The 21,993-nt window shown below is 44.1% G+C and overlaps 1 protein-coding gene across 1 annotated transcript in view; it reads left to right on the top strand.

The window, feature by feature from the left end:
* axl (AXL receptor tyrosine kinase) overlaps nucleotides 1–21,993 on the top strand; it is a gene marked incomplete at its 3' end in the record, with an annotated part of 66,112 nt that overhangs the window by 11,963 nt on the left and 32,156 nt on the right. The window contains exons 2-6 of the mRNA XM_080732003.1: nucleotides 1,979–2,189; nucleotides 3,368–3,468; nucleotides 5,743–5,925; nucleotides 13,686–13,766; nucleotides 14,907–15,022. Of these exons, the coding sequence (XP_080588129.1) occupies nucleotides 1,979–2,189; nucleotides 3,368–3,468; nucleotides 5,743–5,925; nucleotides 13,686–13,766; nucleotides 14,907–15,022 (692 nt within the window). The remainder of the gene's footprint in view (nucleotides 1–1,978; nucleotides 2,190–3,367; nucleotides 3,469–5,742; nucleotides 5,926–13,685; nucleotides 13,767–14,906; nucleotides 15,023–21,993) is intronic.

Here is a 21,993-nt window from a genome sequence, read left to right as displayed (position 1 = left end):
AACTCTCTGCCTGGCCGTTAGTGACAGCTGAGCCAGGGCAGCAAGCAGCACCCATATGTCTTGTTGGAGCTGTGTGAAGCACAGGCTCCCTATACGTGGCCGTGTGGGTGTGTCTGTGTGTGTGTCTGTGTGTGTGTATGTAGCCTGAACTTCCTAAACTTCGGCACGCCACTAGTCCCACAGTTTTGCCACCACACACTCGCGCCATATGTCAAATCGACCGGCTTACTCGGGAATCGTGGGCTATTACTTTTCTAAGAGAAAGGTTCTATAGTTTAATTGATATTAATTTATTAGTGAATTAATTTTCCCCATTGACTTATAATGGGAATCGCAAAAACTCACATTCAATTATTTGTCTCTCGCAAACCATAGGGGCTAGAGTTTCAAGACTTGGAGAGGAGGTTCATAATGATTTCAAGGATTAAATAAAAAATAATTGTGTCATTTGGCCGCATGGTGGCGCCATAACACCCCACTTTACGTTTTGGCCTGTAACTCTTGAACCGTAGGTCGGAAAATTAAAAATATTTTTTCCCTGGATTCCTTGGGTCATGACGCATCTCCCCATATAGGCCACGCCCATTTGCGCCATGATAGATTTTCCGCCATCTTGAATTTTCTCCAAAACACACTTTTTGCTCCTTTTCCTACATATTTTCTTCAAATGTCACAAAAATCGGTACACATGATCCACACACACACACACACACACACACACACACACACACACACACACACACACACACACACACACACACACACACACACACACAGCTCCACTTCACACGGGTGTGATTTGTTTTGTTTTTACTTCATTGCTATTATACGCTGCTATTTCATTGCTTCGTTTTGTTTATTAACCTGTACAGCACACTGGTTGACCTGGTCATGTTAAATTCACTTTTTTTTTCAGATTTTCAGTTGAGATGAGTGAAGTTGAGTACTCCACTCAGTGCCAGCGTAAGGTGCGAAAACATAAAATCATAAAGCATGTCCAAATGCATAGTTTAACTTAAAGCAGCTCCATTTGGATATCATTTATCATGATTTCATTGGGGCCAATGATACTTGGGATGGGTGACTCACGGTACAAACTCGGTAACCACATAACCAAGTACGATTGTGATTGGCTATTTTGATTGATTGAAGAATGTATTACAAGTTTGCATAGGAAAAAGTACAGTTTCATGACAGTACAAATCACTGGTACAAGGTCAACTAAAAGGAGATCGTAGGGAGCTTTTCGACATATTTACACAGGAACCACTTTGTAATTCACCAGGAATTCACTATTCACCAGTCAAGTCATGAAATAAACAGAACTAAACATCAGGTAAACCAGAGTGTTTTTTCTTAAAGATTAGTCATGGAAAATGTGAACCTTGCTGTCTCTTTCTGTCAGTCAGAAAAACACTTCTGACATCATGTGACTGATGGTCTTGGTCTGGTCCTCAGCCTGGGGTCATGTGATGATCGACCCCCCAGTGGGGTTTAAGTGGCTTCAGGGGGTCTCCAGCTAAATGACCGGAACCAAATGGACACTTTGGTCTGTAACTCTCTGAGAGTGTACAAATGGAACATATGGGTCCATTTGGTTCAATTTGCAAATTTTCAGAGTTAAAAAGAGGACAAAATGTGCAACAGAGGCACACAAAATCCAGGTCCAGGAACTCAGGTGGAATTAGAAATAAAATAATGAATCCTCTCTGTTGGGTCCAAAACAGTTATTTCTCAGGATTCATATTCAAGAATAGAAAAAGTAACAGATCTAAAATCCTCAAAACGCTCCGCGCCGCTTTTTGAGAGGCTTTTCCAGCTTGTGGATCTGCCACTTTTGATGCTTTTGTGTGACACAGTAGTATGATAAAGTAGGGTGTTAACGTACGAATAAATGAATACATATGGAGATTACGAACGTTATATCAGCAATGTAAAAAAACCTCCAAATTCACCAACCATTTCCTCCATCTCACAGAGCTGGAGTTCGTGCGGAGCCCCATCACGGTGATCTCCTCCCTGGGGAAGCCGGTGACGTTGCTGTGCAGCCTGAAGGGCCAGGGGGGCGAGGAGGAGGACCCGCCCGACGTGCTGTGGCTGCGGGACGGCCAGCCTCTGGACTACGCCGACACCAACCAGGTCCAGTTCCCCGTGGACGGAGACAGCTGGATGATCATCAGCACGCTCAGGTAGGCCTGTCACAATTAGTACATAATCGTCTAATCGCAATTGTTTTACGTAATCGTCAATCGTTTCCATGTGGAAGAATGTTCATATATTTAAAAAAATACTGGAAATAGCAGATCTACAAGCCCACAACGCGTCGCATCGCGGCACGTTGTGAGCTTGTAGATCGGCTTGTAGATCGGCTTCCACAATCAATGTTCTTTTGAAAGTTGTCAAATACGCCAGTAATTTCTTCGGATATTTAGGTAATGTGTCATATCTGCCATGTTCAAAGCCTACAGAAATGTGATTGTCCACAACAAAAACACAATTACATGTAATTGCAATTATTTGAGTGACAATTAATCGCCATGTAAAATGTCATAATTGTGACAGCCCTACGCTCAGGTTTGTTTGGCTGCACTGTTTGACTCCATGTAGATCTGCTATTTTCACAATAGAACCATGTTATACAAAATGAATAATGCCTCAACTCTTAATGCTTGTCAGGGTGGGGGGGTCCGCAGTTAAAATATGATTATTTTGGGGGTCGCAGCCTGAAAAGGTTGAGAACCACTGACACACAGGATAGAGCGGGTGCCTCTTCCAGACTTGTCTCTCATGGTTATATTGTCCATACAGGATAGAGAAGGTGCAGCTTCCAGACATGTCTCTCATGGTTATATTGTTGTCCATGCAGGATAGAGAAGGTGCAGCTTCCAGACATGTCTCTCATGGTTATATTGTTGTCCATACAGGATAGAGAAGGTGCAGCTTCCAGACATGTCTCTCATGGTTATGTTGTCCATACAGGATAGAGAAGGTGCAGCTTCCAGACATGTCTCTCATGGTTATGTTGTCCATACAGGATAGAGAAGGTGCAGCTTCCAGACATGTCTCTCATGGTTATGTTGTCCATACAGGATAGAGAAGGTGCAGCTTCCAGACTTGTCTCTCATGGTTATATTGTCCATACAGGATAGAGAAGGTGCAGCTTCCAGACATGTCTCTCATGGTTATGTTGTCCATGCAGGATAGAGAAGGTGCAGCTTCCAGACATGTCTCTCATGGTTATATTGTTGTCCATACAGGATAGAGAAGGTGCAGCTTCCAGACATGTCTCTCATGGTTATGTTGTCCATACAGGATAGAGAAGGTGCAGCTTCCAGACATGTCTCTCATGGTTATGTTGTCCATACAGGATAGAGAAGGTGCAGCTTCCAGACATGGGCTCCTACCGCTGTGCTGTGCTGTCAGAAGAACTCCAGACGCTGTCTGACACGGGCAACATCCAGCTGGAGGGTGAGCACTGGACTCAACGCACGCACACATGCACGCGCACACATGCACGCATGCACGCACGCACACATGCACGCACACACACACAGGACAATCCTCAGTGTGTAACGACAAATAAGTAAAGACATGAGTCATGTCCCAACTTCCCTGAGTCATTTCCAGTTCTGAAGTGTGTACAAATGGAGCCGTCTTTTTGGCATTTATACACTCTTGTAGTTACAAATATTGATACATGGATGGATGGATAAATGGACATTATGCATATACAATCCATTTGACTTGCATATCTCTGGTAGAGTCATTACACTGTAATTATGAAATACACAATCTTTGAAGTTCACTGACAACAGGGTTTAACATGTATCCTATAAAATGAAACGCCTCTATTGTTGTAACACACTTGAGGGATCGTTGCAGGAATATGGCCTGTTCTATGGATATCCCAATTGTTTACTCCCTGTCTGATATGCCCACTATACCAAGACATCAGAGACACATACTTCCCACTGTTTACACACACACACACACACACACACACACACACAAAAAATCCCATACCTACTGGGAGAAATACAACAATGTGCGAACACAGCAGCAAGATTTGTGAACTGTTGCGATAGAAGAAGGGGAATACAACTACCCTAAGGACTACAAACCATTGAATGACATCCAGACATGCACATACAGTATAAACAGAGCTGCTACCTTTAAACGCACTTTTTCTTTTCTTTTCTTTGTATACTATTGAAATCGTATTAAGAAAAAATAAATGCTGCTATTTGTTCCAAAAAGCTTCATACCCTGTATATGCCTATAGGCCTACTGTACATAACGACAAAATGTGACATAGCTCTGTTTAGCCAATGATGTACCCCCTCCAACTGTGTAATGTATATGTTCCACATTTTCAACATCCATCCATCCATCCATCTTCAACCGCTTATCCGGAATCGGGCCGCGGGGGTAACAGTTCCAACTGAGACCTCCAGATTTCCTTATCCCGAGCAACTCCCTCCACTCCCTCAGGGAGTATACCGAGGCGTTCCCAAGCCAGTTTGGAGATATAATCCCTCCATCTGGTCTTTGGTCTGCCACGGGGTCTCCTCCCAGTGGGACGTGCATCGAGGACCTTCCTAGGAAGGCGCTCGGGAGGCATCCGTACTAGATGCCCAAACCACCTAAGCTGACTCCTTTCCAAGTGTAGGAGCAGCGGTTCTCCTCCAAGTCTCTATCGGGTGACTGAACTTCTCACCCTATCTCTAAGGGAGATACCAGCCACCCGTCTGAGGAAACCCATTTCGGCCGCTTGCACCCGCGACCTTAAATTTTGACACTTGCTTTGGCAATGTAAACATATGTTTTCTCATGCCGATAAAGCTCCTTGAATTGAATTGAATTGAATTGAATTGAATTGAATTGAATTTAATTTAATTTAATTGAATTGAATTTAATTGAATTTAATTGAATTTGCTGATATGGACATCGCCCCCCAACACTCCAGTATGGGTGGGTGGGGTACAGTGTTGTATCAGTGATGTGTGCTGCACCCCTCACCACTTCTGCATCACTGTTAGAATGAGAACCAGCTGCAGTGTGGACCCCCAGGACCACTCTGGTGTAGGGGTGTAGTGTGACACCCCCCACGGAGGCAATCATGAACATAAACACACACACTCCATTTACATGAAGTCTGCTCCGGTCCCTGTGTCGTCCAGTGCTTCTCAGAGTGGATGTACCTCCCCTGTACGGTCCCCCCACTTAAATGTGGAACCGTTTAACCACTCAAGCATGTATTTCAGAAATGGCTAAAATAGATGATCTACATCAGTACAAGCTCACAAGTTAATGAGCTTTTAGATCGGCTGTGTCCAGGTAGAGCTCTCGCCTTTGGACCACAAGGTCATGGGTTTGATCCTGGGCACTGCCAATTCAGCGTATGAGTTACGCGGCTCGGGTGCGGCAAGTCGTAATCAGGCTGTCGGGACTTTTATTTCTCAATAACGACCGCTCAGCCAGACATTATCGCTTACGAGGACTGCTCCATGGTTCGAACTCCCGTTGGTCCGAACACCGCCGGCAGGTTAGTTACTCACCAGCGTTAGTTTTACTGAGGTTAGGGTTAGGGTTAAGGTTATGTTTAGGTCGTCGGACCAAAGGGAGTCCGAAACAAGGACATGTTACCATTGCTTACAGTACATACCTTGAGGGTCCTTGACATGAAATAGTTTTGAGAATGGCTGGTGTTAAACATGTCTCTGCGTTGTGCCGTCCTCTCAGGTCTGCCTCACTTCTCGGTGGAGCCCCAGCACATGTCTGTGGTGGCCAACGTGTCCCTGGGCCTGAGCTGCGTGGCCCACGGACCCCCGGACCCGGTGCGCGTCATCTGGCTGCAGGACGGAGCCCCGCTCAACGCTCTGACCGACCCGGTGGCCCTGTCCCCCTCCACACTCAACCTGACCGGTAACTAACGGCTTTCACACACTGTGTCACGTTGTACAGTGGTTCTCAACATTTTCAGACCCCAAAATAATCATAATTTAAATGGGGACCGTCTCCCCCACCCTAACGAGTACTTAAAGTTGAGGCTTTACATTTTGTATAACACGGTTCTATTGTGAAAATAGCCGATCTACATGCTCACAACGCCTCGATCAGCTATTTTTCTATATTTCTGTATCTAATATTTGACAATTTGGCCAATGTTAATTTCTCATTTTAGAGGTAATAAAAAGTCCTTAAATTGTCACTTTAGAGATGTGCAGATACCCTCTATACACTTAAACGTTATGTTGGTTTGTTTACTGTTGGGTGAGAAAACAATGTTCCACATTAAGTTATTCTTCTAGGGACCCCCCAAAATAATTTGGGGACCCCCCTGGGGGTCCCAAACCACAAGTTGAGAACCACTGGCGTAACTCTCTGTTTCACATCCTTCATATACACGGTGAACTCCTCCGTCTCAAAGGGGCTGTAAGTGATATCTTTTGGGTTAAAACAAAACACGTACTGTGAAAACATTAACGCTCTATATTGTGATAGTAATCATTGCTCCCCAAGGGGTCTTCCTGTCTGTCCCCAAAGCTCATTCGTCAGCTTGTTTTCCAATTCCTGAATGTTGTCTGCTCATTCATTTGTGTCACCACTTCGTCACCATCGTCTACTGTTTCACAGAATTAAAAAACACACTCGTGCACACGCACGCACGCACACACAGAGCCTGCAGGCTGTCTAGATATATAGCTAGCCTACCCAAGACCACTTATTTTACCTTGAGGAGGGGGCAGGCTGAGTCATAAAGAGGAATGGAACTTAGGGAAGGAAGGAAGAGGAGACAGAGTGGTTGGGTAATAATGATAATAATAATAATAATAAAGGGTCTGGTGGTCTGACTCACTACAGCAGGTTCAACAACACGCACTCACCACTCTGGAATGGACAGCTGCACACCAGCCCACCACGCACACATGGACACACACGCACGCACACACTTTTTAGGGTCAGTTGTGGCCAAAGCTCAGGGACATTTATCACGGCTACAAAAAGGAAGACATGTGTTTCACAAATGTAGCCGTTCAGATCTTCTCCACGGCAGCTTCCAGGGAAAAGGGCGACCGTTTAACCAACGTAAGTCAGTCTGATCTGTCAATTTATGCTGTGAGCTGTGACCTGAGTTTGCTCTGTATTTTGCTCTACACCAGTTGTGTAAAGTAACTAAGTACATTTAAGTACAAACAGTGCTGGTTGTGTTTCACAAATCACACATTAGGGCTATTTTCAGTGGTGAGATTTTATTTTTGTGCGGTCACACCTAAACCCAGATAGTTGGACACCTGCTGTGCACCGAGGCGATGCACACGCCAATCAGCCTTCTTTACACGCACATCCACGAAGACAGACAGCCTTTGTCATGACTCACGACAGATATACCGGTGTCCTGACTTTCATCTTTGTTTATTCCCTCCTTGTGGCTCTCCTGTCTCTAGCACATGATGCAGCGAGACATGGCAGGCACTGTGTGGCTACTTTGGACATCAAAGAGTGCTTTTGACATGAATCCTTGGCTGTCCTCCAACAATTAAGCCCTGTCACACACACATTATGTCACAACCGCTGTGAATGGCCAGTGTGTGTGATTCACTTTAAATGCAAGGACTTTTTACTTGTGTAACAGAGCATGTCTACATTGTGGTATTGATGCTTTTACAAAAACAAGTGATGAGTAGGTCATCTGACACCTCTAGGGTTAACCATCAGTAAAATTCCTCAAAGTTCAACCTATGTGGTGCCTGTGTATAGAGGCCTCTGTCTTTCCCGGGCCCAAGGCAGCTGCATATAGCACATCATTTTACATTAAGTAGGAGAAATAAATAACAAAAGACTAAAAGTTTGCTCTGGGAAATGATTACGAAAACAACACTACATGACAAGGGCAAATGTTTGGGAGAGACTGAGATTTAGGTGGGGCCCAGCGTTTTATAGACAGCAGTTGGTGGTGATTGGATGAAAGTGGGGCCAGGTAATGGTTTGATTGACAGCTGATGAGATGGTGACTTCAGACCTGAGAGTATGACAGAGGAAAGGAGAGACAGGAGAGAAGGAAGACAAACCTACGTGGCACGTAACAGTCAATTAGTGGACCTGTAAAGGTCCATTTGGTTACATGTATACAAGGATATACAGTAGATAAAGTTAACAAGGAACACGTGGAAAATGAATGCTGAGGATATAAATGGATAACATAAGACAGACAATTTAAATGGTGTGTGACCAGGTTGGTTCATCGTGGCAGGCGACTTGATCTCTTAAACGTCTCCTATCTAGGCTAGTGACCGCTGATGACACCGTATAGGTCATCATCGGATGTCGGCCTTCCGCTCCTCCGATGTATAACAAAACAGAAAGAGGAAGGAAAGGACCGACACAACGGAGAGTGGCGCAATCTCGTGATGTGGACACAATCATCATTTGTGTCCACTCATTCATTCACGGCATGCAGCAGTCCTCACCATCACCCCCGAGAACAAAAAGTACCAGGCCTTGAGAGTCAGTTTGTTACACTCTCCATGTTAAATGAGCACTCAAGGCTTTTCGATTTTCGATGTGTGTGTGTGTGTGTGTGTGTGTGTGTGTGTGTGTGTGTGTGTGTGTGTGTGTGTGTGTGTGTGTGTGTGTGTGTGTGTGTGTGTGTGTGTGTGTGTGTGTGTGAGCATATGTCCTTTTTGCGATGGCGTGCTCGTCCAGGGCTCGTACCCTCTGTTCTTTTTCAGGCCACCACTCCACACAATGGAGGCATGCTCTCCTCAGCACGGCACCGCGTCGCACAACACGCTGTGTGTCTGCGTGTGTGTGTGTGAGTGTGTGTGTGTGTGTGTGGCAGGGGGAGTGCGGCGGGAGACTGTACTGTATGTGTGTGGCGGGACTGGTAGTGTTGGGATGTTAGATAATAGATTTGAATGTCACATGTTTCTCTGTGTGTATGTGTGTATGTGTTTGTGCGTATTTGCTTGTGTGCGTGTGTGCTTGTGTGCGTGTGTGTGTGTGTGTGTGTGTGTGTGTGTGTGTGTGTGTGTGTGTGTGTGTGTGTGTGTGTGGAATGTGGTTTTCGAATGTGTGTGTGAGTGAGTGAACCCTGTGAGTCACCATATCTTGAGAGAGGACTCATTCACTTGTGAATGTCAGCGTGTGTCAGAAGGCAGAGGCCCCGGACCCCTCGGTTAGAACCCCAGCCAGTGCAACTATGTTCAACTCAGGCCATGGACCCCTTGGCTGAGAGAGAGAAGAGGCAGGGACCCCCACAACATGTTGCATACATTTGTGTTGCAGATTAGACCTTTTCATAGATTTCATGGATATCTTGTTTGACAGCACTGTCTTCAGTGTATTTTTCAGACATTTAAAACTCAGTACTAAGTAAACTTGACCTTTGGCTCTGTACTTGGTCTGCTCTTTATCCATCTACATCAAGCCTCTTGGCCGAAAATAGCCGATCTACAAGCTCACAACGCGTTGCTGCTACAGTACTTTTGGATAATATCCCCCTCAGAATAATAGGGATGCTAGGGTTGAAGTGGTTATGTAAATTAAAAAAAAGGTCCTATCACACAAATATTTGGAGATAAGTTAGGTGCACCCCCACACATTATAGACAGAATGGAAGACTCACCTCTTCAGACTCCACCTTAGCCCGTAGCACTTGACCTAGTTATGACCACGTAGCCTTACAGTGCCTTGGTCATGTTCTCACGCTTTTGTTACTTAGGCTTGTTTTCTTTTTCTTGACCACAAGGTTTAAATGTAATTCAGATAGCATGTTAATTTAGACAGATGCCAGGTTCATTGTTTACCTGGTATCCTATAGTTTCAATGTAGGCTACAGATTATTATTTTTGATAGTATATTGTTTACTTAAGTAGACTGATTTACCAGTGTCTTGATGTACCTGGGATCCTAATTTTACTGAGGCCTCACTGCATTTTATGTATGTGTTTACCATGCTCTCGATAGCGTCTTCTAAATTGTACATTTTTAAATTGTCGCCTATACTTTGCTGAATGTAAGTTGCCCTGGTGCGATCAACAAAACCTTTTAGTTGCACTGGACACATTTTATAGATTGACTCTGGAGGCCTGATTAACACACTCCACCACACAAATTGATTAAATTAACAAGTTGCAGCTTTAACCGTTTAAAAAAACGCAAACAAGACATTTTTTCTTCTTCTCTAGGGGTGATTGACTCAGCTCCTGATAGAATGACACCATTACCATTACACAACCCCGTAAACACATTGTATTGTGAGGCTGTAAACGTGTGTTTACGTTGGTAATGCGAGCCTGCAAACATAGTGTGAAACCGATATGAAACTGATATGAACGTCTCGAATTACTGGGCGCCTTAAGGGCGCATACCACATAAAGACTCTATATCGTCGTTGTCGGGTGGAAACCTCGTATCTCCAAGTTTCAAACTTGTGTACGTTCTTTCGCAAAGCAAAGCCCTGCTTCATCGTACAAGGCCGTCACACAAAAGCAGTGAAAACAGCAGATCTACAAGCATACAACGCCTCGCGCTGCGAGGCGTTATGCGCTTGTAGATCGGCTGTTTTCACTAGTTTCGTTCTTTTTTTAAATGATAAATGCCAAACGAACGGTTTTGGACATACAAGGTTTCCACCCGACAACGGCGATATAATGCAGCCTGACAGCAAGCTGCGGGGTTGATTCCAACAACCTCTGCTGCGTGTCACTGCCCGTCTCTCTTCCTGCTTCCTGTCATTCAACACTGTACAATCCAAATAAAGGTCAATAAAAGCCCCCAGAAAATGTAGTTTCAAATTGCACATTTTCCATCTACAAATCAAACTCTTTGATATTAAATCAGGGGCATAGTTCCGCCGATTTAAAATGACTCCAATACGGAACTAAAACTTCCTATGATTGGCCGCTAGTTGTGCTGTTTTCCCCCCCGGCCGATCGCAAAAAGAATTGTTCTCCATTGGACCCCATTCATTTTCCCCTTTCGTTTTCTAACCTTAATTAACACTTTCATACATACTTTATGGTTCCTATCGCTAGTTAAAAACTGCCTTTCAATGATATGCGTTTTGTGAAAATAAGGTCCCATTTATTTTAAAATTGATGATAAAGTTTGGGGGGTCGTGGCCAACTAATATACTATGCAGCCGGCTGTGTTCTTCTTCGTGTGCTGTATTTCGGGAGGCTCCGACCACATTCTCCCATGTATCCCTGGAGTTGCACGTGACCGTTGGCAGCCAATAGCATCCTCTGATGCCTTTACAATCTATGATGGCAACACCCATGCCAAGGACCCATATTGTGTCATTTGCCCTGCATAGAAACCAATGGCTTCGCTTTGTCCATATTTTTTATACAGTCTATGTATTAAATGTGAATAATATAACCCTGATGTATGTGTACGGTTGCCCCGAGCGGCCACGGCTCCAAAAACAGTCCCAAGTTGTGCGTACGTTCAGGGTTTTTATTTCTCCCAAAACTCACGTCAGTGCAGATTTATACAGAGATTTCAGGTAGCCAAAATAATACTGGTCAAAAATACAAGAATAGAGTAAGCAAAAAATAAATACTTAGGCAAACAAACAAAACAACATTATTCTCCTCAAATGTCCAACTCAGTAAAGTGTAGCCACACTCTTGTCTCTGGTCCCCATTGGACAGAATGCTCAGGCTTGTCGCACTTGCTGTGGGCTCAGGGGTAGAGAAACCGTCATTAGAACACGGAGGGTTCCCAGTTCGATCCCCGGCTCCACCAGAGTTAGTGTCGAAGAGTCCTTGAGCAAGACTCTGAACCCCTAGTTGCTCCCGGTGAGCAGGTTGGTGCCTTGCATGGTTTCCTCCGCCATCGGTGTATGAATGTTTGTGTGAATGGGTGAATGCAATACACAATCTCTGTTAAGCACCTTGGTTAAAGGCGCTATATAAATGCACCATTTACCATTTACTCGCATGCTGCACTGTCTGCCAAGCCACAGGTTCTCTCTACTGTTTGGATGACATTAGTACATCACCCGAAAATGTATTGTCTGTTTAACTGAAATAGCTGGAGAGATGGGGAGAGCACTGTGCCCGCCCCCACACACATGTAAAGTGTCTTTGTACTTAGAAAAGCGCTATATAAATTCCAGATATTATTATTACTATCAGAATATAGAGCTTTAACCTTTTAACGAAAAAACAAACGAAAAAACAACAACATTATGTTTTAACCAAAATATATCACTTACACTACCTTTAATAAGCAGCACTGGGGGCAGACACTGTCAACAAACATTCTGTTGAGATTGTTTATATTTCATACGGAAGGAGACTCCGTGTGCGTCAGCGGAAATACACGCAAAGATCCATCAATAATATACAGCATGGAGTCAAATCTCTGCACACAGATGAAAGAGCACTGCACACCTTAAAAACACGTTAAAAAATGGTCCCGAGCCTCGAGGTGACAGCTGGCTTCCATTTCCAGCGAGGGATTATTCTCCCACACAAATCCCAACCCTTGTATCAACATAAAAGCATTAACGCTAATGCTAACCATAATGATCACAGATAAAGACCCTCTCGCCCTTACGGGACACTGAACTCTCTCTGAATCCTATAACCTGTGTGTGAACTCTTAATGTCAGCGCTAAGCGTCCGTCCCCCCATCCCCGACCGTTCCCCCCCGGATGCTGAGTCGGGATTTGCCATTTGAACGATGCTTTGGGGCAATATTGGTTTGACACCTGTGTGTCTGTTCCGTTTGTCTGGCCAGGTAGGAACAAGATCAGAACATACTTCAAAATAGGCAACCCACCACAAGTTCGCAACGCAACGCGTCGCAACGTGCCGTGAGCTTAGAGATCGACTATTTTCGGCACACGACAGCCACACACAACGGCATAATTTATAAATCTGGCTTTTGTGCCGAGCCGGAGTTGCTGAGTGGGGATTTCGAGTTTGAACGATGCTCAGGGCTTTCCCGTTTTGTGTCATGACTCGTTTTCCTTTTGTTGGGCCAGGTTTGAACGGGACCATAAAATAGCCCCAAAAAATGATGATGTGCTGTATAAGCACATGCATCACTTGTAGATGTTTTTGGGGCTTTTTTGGGGATACTGTACAAATCAGGCATTGAGGTGGATTGTTTTATGTGAGTGATATTTTCATTGTCAGCAGTGTGACAAATACAGCTGTAAAAGATTTTGCAACAGAAACATCTTGTCTTTGGTTGTGAAGCAATGAGGACCCAGGCCTTCTAGCCTGCCAAATAAACTACTGATCTGTCATCATGTGCACCAAATTCATGCAGTTCTAACATAATTCAGCACTATTGTGTTTACGTTCTTCGATTCAAATGTCCAATGTTTGTTCACTTTATCAGATTCAGTTTGGCCCTCTGAAAAAAAGAAACGACTTCTGCCAACTCCTTATTCCCACCTCAAGCTGCTGAGTTGGGATTTGTATTTTGAGTGACACTCGGGTGCTTTCCGCTTTCACACCACCTTTGTGTGTTTTTTTTTGTGTGTGTGTGTGTGTGTGTGTGTGTGTGTGTGTGTGTGTGTGTGTGTGTGTGTGTGTGTGTGTGTGTGTGTGTGTGTGTGTGTGTGTGTGTGTGTGTGTGTGTGTGTGTGTGTGTGTGTGTGTGTGTGTGTGTGCGTGCGTGCGTGTGTGTGTGGGCGTGTGTGTGTATGTGTGTGCACGCAGGTTTGAACCGGACCAGCACCTTCTCCTGTGAGGCTCACAACGACAAAGGAGTGGCCACCTCCGCCTCCGGGACTATCACAGGTAGGGGTCCTCCTAACACACTGCTTCTCAAAGTGGGGTCCTTGAGGGGTCCCCAGCAACATGAGGAACAGTTTAACCACTATAGCCCTATTTAATATTTCAGCTATTCTTCACGAATTGTTGATCATTTGGAATATTTCGAAATGTTTTAACGCATTCAGAACGGGTACACATGTATCATTATTTTATGCTTTAACTATTGAAAAAAAAAGATATACAAGCTCACAGTGAGCTTGTAGATCTGCTATTTTTGAAAAATCGTGAAAATTTTAATTTTGACCCGATTCTATAAGTGTCTTTTGAATCCTTCTAAGGTTTTTTGAAAAACCCTATGTTTCTATGTCAGCAATCTGGCCAGCCATCGTCAAAGAAAAGGTCCTTTTCACTTAACTGGAGCTCAGTCTGTTCTTGAGAGACTACTATGTCAGTCGTTCTCAAACATTTTCATTTGTAGGACCCCCAAAATGATATTTATTTAGCCACGGACCCCCATCTAGGCATGGCCTAGGCATGGCTCAGGGAGGAGGACGCCCCTGCCATGCAGAGTCCACTATGGGCATCCTAGGGGTGCAGTAGTGTGTGTGTGTGTTTGTGTGGGTTTGAAAGAGTGAGTGGAACTGTATTGATTCTTATGATGAAACTCATTTGTATTATAAATGTACTATGAATGCTGTAATGTAATGTATTCTTGTGTTTGCTGGACTCTTGGAAGAGTAGCCGATGGCTAAAAGAGATCGAAATCAAAATCAAAATCAAAATCAATCTCAAAATATTTAGTTCCAGGGACCACCCAGAAGCAAAATTTGAGTTACAAATGTTCGCTTTGAAAATACATATATTCAAAGATTTGCACACATTTTCACGACTTTTTCAAAAAATAGCAGATCTACAAGCTCGCACCGAGTGCCGCGCTGTGAGCTTGTATATCTGCTATTTTTCACTGGTTAAAGCATTCAATTTATAAAAATTCTAGGCCTAAATGGGTTAAACAACATCTCCTTTTATACATACTGTACACATTTGGTGGTTTTCGAGATGAGAACGTTTGAGAACGACTAGAGTACAATATGTTGTAAGAGGACTAGAGCTTATTTATACGATTAACAATAAATCATCTACGTTTCTGTGATCCCCTCCCAGTTCTCCCATCTGGGCCTCAGAACCTGAGGGCAGAGGAGATCACGCAGAGCAGTCTGCTGGTAGCGTGGCAGCCTGGCTTCGGAGGAGACTACCCCATCATCCGCTGCTCGGTGCAGGTGAGATACACACGTGTACACCAGAGGTCTGAGTGCTTGAGTGGATGGGTATGTGGGTGGTTGCCAAACGGTTTGTTGACTGCAACCTGGTTTTTGTAAATGGGTCTGAGGCCCTGAGCTAGATGCAGAATAGATATTGCAAAACCCAAATCTAGAGTGAACATTTTTAACTCAAATCTTTGCTTATGGGGGTCCCTTGAAACGAAATATTTTGAGATGGGGCCAAATACATATCATTTTGGGGGTCCTTGACATGACAAAGTTTGAGAGCACTGATAGCAACATAAGTTTTTTTTCTTTCAGAAAACTGTTAGGATTTAGAAGACATTTGTAAAATTGGCCTATATCAGTGGTTCTCAAACTTCGTCATGTCAAGGACCCCCAAAATGATACATGTATTTGGCCGCGGGCCCCCATCTCAAAATATTTTGTTCCAGGGACGCCCAGAAGCAAAGGTTTGAGTAAAAAATGTTCACTCTAAATCTGGGTCTTGGAATATCTATTCTGCATCTAGTTTAAGGCCTCAGACCCGTTGGCAAACGCCAGGTCGCGTGTGGACTCCCGAGGCACACCGGTGTATTGTGCTGTCTCCTGTTTCTGTAGCGTGAGGCAGCTTAGTGGACAAGAACAAGAACATCCCCTAGCCATGATATGTACAAGTTCACCCCCTGGACATGACGCTAGTATGTCGCAGGGACTTACCCAGCCAGCGATTGCACCTCGACCTCCCAATCTCAGGGGGACACACTCTAACCGCAAGGCCACTGAGCTGATTTACTGTGCTTTAAATAAGATGAAGTGTTACTGTATAATGTACTGTATATGAGTATCTGTGGGGTCGTATATCGTGTTGGGCGTGTGCGTGCGAGGTGACTGATTGTGCAGGTGCATGGGCAGTTACCGTAGGGGAGGAGTGGCCAGGAGTTTGTATGCAAGGGTCTTTCATGGCCTATACCCGGGTCATATAGGGCTCTCTCCCCCAAGACCAGTGCTTTTTCCTGTACTTTAATGATAAGCTATTATACACACAGGGGGCAGCGGTACATTCTGATTATGGATGCTGTTGGCATGACTCAAAGCAGAGTGCCATAACCACAACCCTATATATATATATTCAGTTGACCGGCTCTATACCTCCTGTTTTCGTACTACTCCCAAACATCCTCGCTCGAAATAGACGATCTACAAGCTCAACAATGAGATGAGATGCGATATCTAGCAACATATTGTGTTGCTGGCCAGAACTAGTATTTTCATTCAGAACATCAATGCGTTCCAACAGGTAGTTCCAGTGCATTCTTCTGTGTGACTGTGGGCCACTAGAGCAGGGGTTTTCAAAGTGGGTGACGGGGCACCCTGGGGTGCCGTGACGGCAGTCCAGGGGTGCTGCGAGATCATTTGATAATATTTGGAATTTATTTGGACACTTAAAATATTTCGTATCATTTTAAACTTGAAGTACAAAGTTATTTTCAGTCAGTTCTAACCAAAATGGCTATTATCTCAACGTTTTCCTTGCAACATAATCACAAAAATATCGTCACTGTCGGGCAGAAACCTCGTATCTCCAAGTTTCAAATGTGTACGTATTTTGGTAAAGCAAAGCCCTGCTTCATCATACAAGACTGTCGCTCAAAACTAGTGAAAACAGCCGATCTACAAGCACATAGCGTTGTGTGCTTGTAGATCGTCTGTTTTCACTAGTTTAGTACATTTTATAGATGATAAATACAAAACGAACGGTTTTGGACATACAAGGTTTCCACCCGACAACGACGATATGCTATAAATATAAGGTGCTGGGAGTGAAAATTATGTAGGGGTGCCTCGGATTAAAAGAATATTTATGGGGTGCCCTGAGACAAAAACGTTTGGGAACCCCTGCACTAGAGATTGTTATTATTGTATATTTTTTACGGGTAGCACTTCTTGGAGAGCTCTTTAAACAACACATCACTCTATGGATCTATAAATGGGCCCTCCCCCCCGCTCTCCGCTGAGCATGACCTGAGCTTTGCTACGGAGGATTCTTGGAGAGAAAAGAGAGCTTTTCTTCCCTTTCTGCCTCTTTCTTTCTTTCCTTTAACTCTTTGTTGACCCCTCCCTCCCTCGCTGGCTTTATTCACGGAGCGCAGGGTCTCGGGTTTCACTCTGGGAAAGCGGCCTTGTGCGCTAATCTGATGTTGGACCACTCCCTCTCTCCCTCTCTCTCTCTTTCTCTCTGTCCTGTTATGTGTATTTTTTATGATATACTCGTGAGGACATCGACATTTTAAGACAGTGATTTTGTTATGAATGCAATTTCAAGAAAAACGCACCATGAGTCTTGAAGCCGGAAAGTAGCCGATCTACGACCCGTTGTGGGCTTGGCAGTTCGGCTATTTTCCGGTGCACCACATTAGTGCAGATCAGACATAAGTCAATCTCTAATCCCTAAAAAGACCTTGACCTGAACCTAAAAACCCCAACCTGAACCCTTTCCTGACTGTAAACGACTTTCTAAACATATTTGTTCAACCATAAAGCAAAAATAATTTCTTGTTAGGACCAGGAAAAAGTTTATTTCCCATGTCCCCACAAGAGATAGTAATACAAACACACACACACCCTCTCTCCCCCCCCCCCCCCCCCCCTCTCTCTCTCTCTCTCTCTCGGTCCTGTGCTGTGCAGTGGCGTCAGTTCAGAAAAAGGTAAGGTATGGCAACATGACTTCGCGCGCGTGCAAGACACCAGTCATGTTGCCATACCTTAGCAACAGGCATGATACATTTATTTTAAGAAGTACATTCTATTTTTTTCCCCCAAAATGTCTATGGTTCCTTGGGCTGGATATGGCAGTCTGGAACAGTTGTTCAAGTGCAGCTAAACTTGACATAATATAGTAAACGTGCCACAATTAACAATAATGAATTGCACCTGTGCAGCTGACCTGCGGAACCTGGGAATATACCATTCTGTCGAGATGGGGAGAATAAAAGTGTGGAGAATATAATTATAATACCTTGTTAAATTTTGCATTTGTAGTTATCTTAATGTAATTTAACAACATAACCAGCACAGATAGATTCATGGATTTATATTTTAAAGTAACTTGTATTCTCCCCCCCTGGACCCAGAGTATGGCAGCTGCATACCCCTGCCATACCTAATCGACGCCCCTGGTGCTGTGGCTGTTCAGCCGTGTCACTGGGTTGTGCGAGAGGAGAGGGAACATTATTTTCTCCAGGAGAAAAGGGGAGCGCTTACAGCACCACCCCAAAACGTCTGGTTCTAATAAAGCCGCCCCTAACGGAGCCCTCCGCCCGTGTACCCCATGCTGCTGCTGCACCCCCATCCCCCCCGACACACACACACGCACGCACGCACACACGCACGCGCACACGCACACACACACACACACACACGCACACACAGGGGAAGAAGCCAAGGGGCCAGCAGAGCAGCTACAGCAGAATGTGGAGAAATGTTTGAATTTTAATGCGTCATTGTGCCGTTCAGAGGAGTTTATTGTACGACTCGAAGAAACAGCCAGAGAAAGACGGGATGAATAAGGAAGGAAATGCATGGAAGGAAGGAAGGAAGGACGACTGTGTCGGGAACCAGAATTAGACGATCTACAAGCTCACAACCTATTGCGGACGCAACGCATCGTGAGCTTATAGATCGGTTATTTTCTGCGACGCCGCCATACGACAGTGCATAAATTAGGCAGTGGAAGGTGAAAGAAAGAAAGAAAGAAAGAAAGAAAGAAAGAAAGAGAGAGAGAGAGACAGACAGACAGACAGACAGACAGACAGACAGACAGAGAAGATAGAGAAGATAGAGTAGATGGATATGTTGGTCCATTAAACAAATCCAATATAAATACAGTAAAACAAGTAAAACTTCTTCCGAAGCCAATTAAGCTTATTTTGCCCATCCTGTGCAAAATGAATAGCCCGGGACAGCTTGTACGCGACCCAAAACCTGTCTGGTCTCACGTGGTATGGGACTGTAATCCATTGCCAGGAAGACATTAGGTTTAGGGAGGGGGACTAACAAACCCACCCCAAAAGAACAGAAATGGGGAAAGGTTGGGCTTGGGGCCAGCATCCCCAAACCGTAGCAACCCCAAACCGTAAAAAAAAAAAACTCATATGCTACAAAAACGTTGAACGTACAAAATGAAATGTCAAAAACAGAACAAATTAACATAGTTTCGTATAGTTTTGATTTAACAAAACAATTCATAAATACAACGAAAGAAAGAAAGAAAGAAAGAAAGAAAGAAAGAAAGAAAGAAATGAATGGATATAGTAAACTATAAGAGCGAGCGAGCTAGGCAGAACAACAGGAAGCGTGTGGCAGTGACAGTGACAGCAGGTATGACACACACTGAGGGAATGCTCTGCCATGGCTGACTCACTGCTGGAGCTGATTACATTAACCAGGCCTGTTTACTGGCCAAACGCTCTTTCACTGAGTCAGCCATGACTCCTCTCTCTGACACAAACAGTCAAATGTTTGACTTACTGTAAGTAAAAGCATCAATACTGCAATATAGAAATACTCCCTTAGTTAAAAGTAAAAGTCTGGAATTCAAAGTGTGCTTGAGTAATAGTACGAAAGTGTTATCATCAAAATGTACTTAAAGCACCAAAAGCCAAAGTACAAAATGTTTGAAAATAGCAGATATACAAGCTCACAACTATCGTAGATCGGCTATTTTCAAACAGCCGTGGTATAAAATAGGGCTAAAGTGGTTTATGAGTGTGTTTTATGATATCATAATTTATATCTGCAAAGTAACTAGTAACTCAAGTTTTCAAATAAATGCAGTGGAGTAAAAGTACAATATTTCGATCCGAGATGTAGTGGAGTAGAAGTAAAAGTATTGGAAATTGGAAATACTCAAGTAAAGTACAAATAACTCAAAGTTGTACTGTAAGTACAGTACTTGAGTAAATGTATTTACAGTAGTTACTTTACACCGCTGCGCACACACGTGCACACACACACACACACACACGCACACACACACACACACACACACACACACACACACACACACACACACACACACACACGCACGCGCACACTCTCTCCTCATTCACAAACATTCCTGGGTTCCGCTGCAGAAGGCTGACTGACCTGCTCTGCTGCTAATTTGTATCCCCTTCCTCCAAGACATTCTGTCCCTGAGGCGTACATTGGGTTCGATCATAATTAATCCACTTATCCACTTATATGTCCTCGGTTTGAACACATGTGAGTGGTTTTGTTGTGTTACTGTAAACTGAGACTGAGCGGTCCGCCTTGTTCCGACAGGCATGCAACGTAATCGTGACTTTATGCCGGTTCGGTTCATTTTATCGTGAGTTATCTGACTGAGTTACAAATATCTTTTGAATGATCGTCAGAATCATATCCATGTTGGTAAAAAACTAAAAAACACCTCAAAGCATCTCTCAAATCGCTTTGTGGCGCATTTTGAGACAAAGTCAAAAAAGTCCTGTGGACTTGGTTTCCTTTGTGGTCCTGTAGTATGTATTCAATTCACCAACATTGAGTATGAGAATTTTCCCATATTGTGGGTGTCACTCAATTTAAGTAGAGGTATGAGGGCACTGTCCCTTTGACCATCTTAAATACCAATCCCATTTTTATTTGCTTAAGCCTGTCTGAGTTATAATAATGTCTTGCTTTATTTGAAGCATAATGGATGGATGGTTTTGTTGATGAAATAGTCAGACATCAAAGGAAAATCCATTAATGTACCGCATCATGTCAAATAAGGGAACACAGACTCATTGCCTTTTATTGTTGTGCATATAGTCGCGACGCAGAGCGTTCATGCTTGCTGCTGTGCCTAGCCACCACCACCCGAGCAGAAAACACTATTGAAAACAACCTTTTGACCTGTGATGTTTTTCTTTTAAAGAAAGATGAAACAAAATAGTCCATTGAAAACAATCTTTCACCTGTGACGTTTTTTGAAACCGGGCCGGTTTGCGTGCGGCCGCCGGTAGCTTTGTGTTGCGAGGAGTCACCAGCTGAGAACAATAAGTGCAGACTGGAGTCCCTTCATGTGGTTTCTCAGCGTTTGTTACTGACGGACGGAGCTCATTTTCTCCCTCGTGTGCCTCTCTTTAAACCTGTTTACCGCCGAGAGAGCTTTTCTGCAGAGGCAGCATGTTTCTGTGTCTGTGATCTCTTCTCTTCTCTTTGTTGATGACGCTGTGCTTTCTGTGAGTGTGCACCTCGCTGGGCCCATGGCTCACATCCACACGGGAAAATGAGCGTCTAGCTGAGAAGTACGTTTTATGAGGCATTTTTTACACAACCTGCCGCCAACCTGAACCCCCTGTTCATTTAACCCATTAAGACCTGAGGGGCGGCAGTGGCTCAGGGGTAGAGAAAGAACACGGAGGGTTCCCGAAGGGTTCCCAGTTCGATCCCGGTCTCCCCCAGAGTTAGTGTCGAAGAGTCCTTGAGCAAGACTCTGAACCCCTAGTTGCTCCCGTTGCGCCTTGCAAGGTTTCCTCCATCTGTGTATGAATGTGTCTGTGAATGGGTGAATGTAATGCACAATCTCTGTAAAGTGCCTTGGATAGAGGCGCTATATAAATGCACCATTTACCTGAGAAAACCTACACATTTCTTATAAATCAGTAGTTCTCAAACTTCATCGTACCAAGGACTCCCCAGAAATGATCTGTATTTTGCCATGCCAGGGACCCCCCAGAAGAGAAGAAATGTTCAATGATAGCAGATGTACAAGCAGATGCAGATGTACAATCTGACAGCGTGACTCTTCGTGACATGCTGTGAACTTGTATATCTGTTATTTTTGATAACCACTGTTCTAAACCACTATTCTAGTTCCCTTTTTTCTTTTTTTTTCTTCAGAAAAACACAGGTTGCTATAGCCCAGGGGTTCTCAAACCTTTTTCTAGCACGACCCCATATTATGAGGGATTTTTTGGGAGACC

The sequence above is a fragment of the Nannobrachium achirus genome (genome assembly GCF_963921795.1).
Source record: "Nannobrachium achirus genome assembly, chromosome: 8".
In the NCBI taxonomy this organism is placed as follows: domain Eukaryota; kingdom Metazoa; phylum Chordata; class Actinopteri; order Myctophiformes; family Myctophidae; genus Nannobrachium; species Nannobrachium achirus.
The sequence above is the reverse complement of the archived record's forward strand: the minus strand, read 5'-3'. Positions and strand labels throughout refer to the sequence as shown.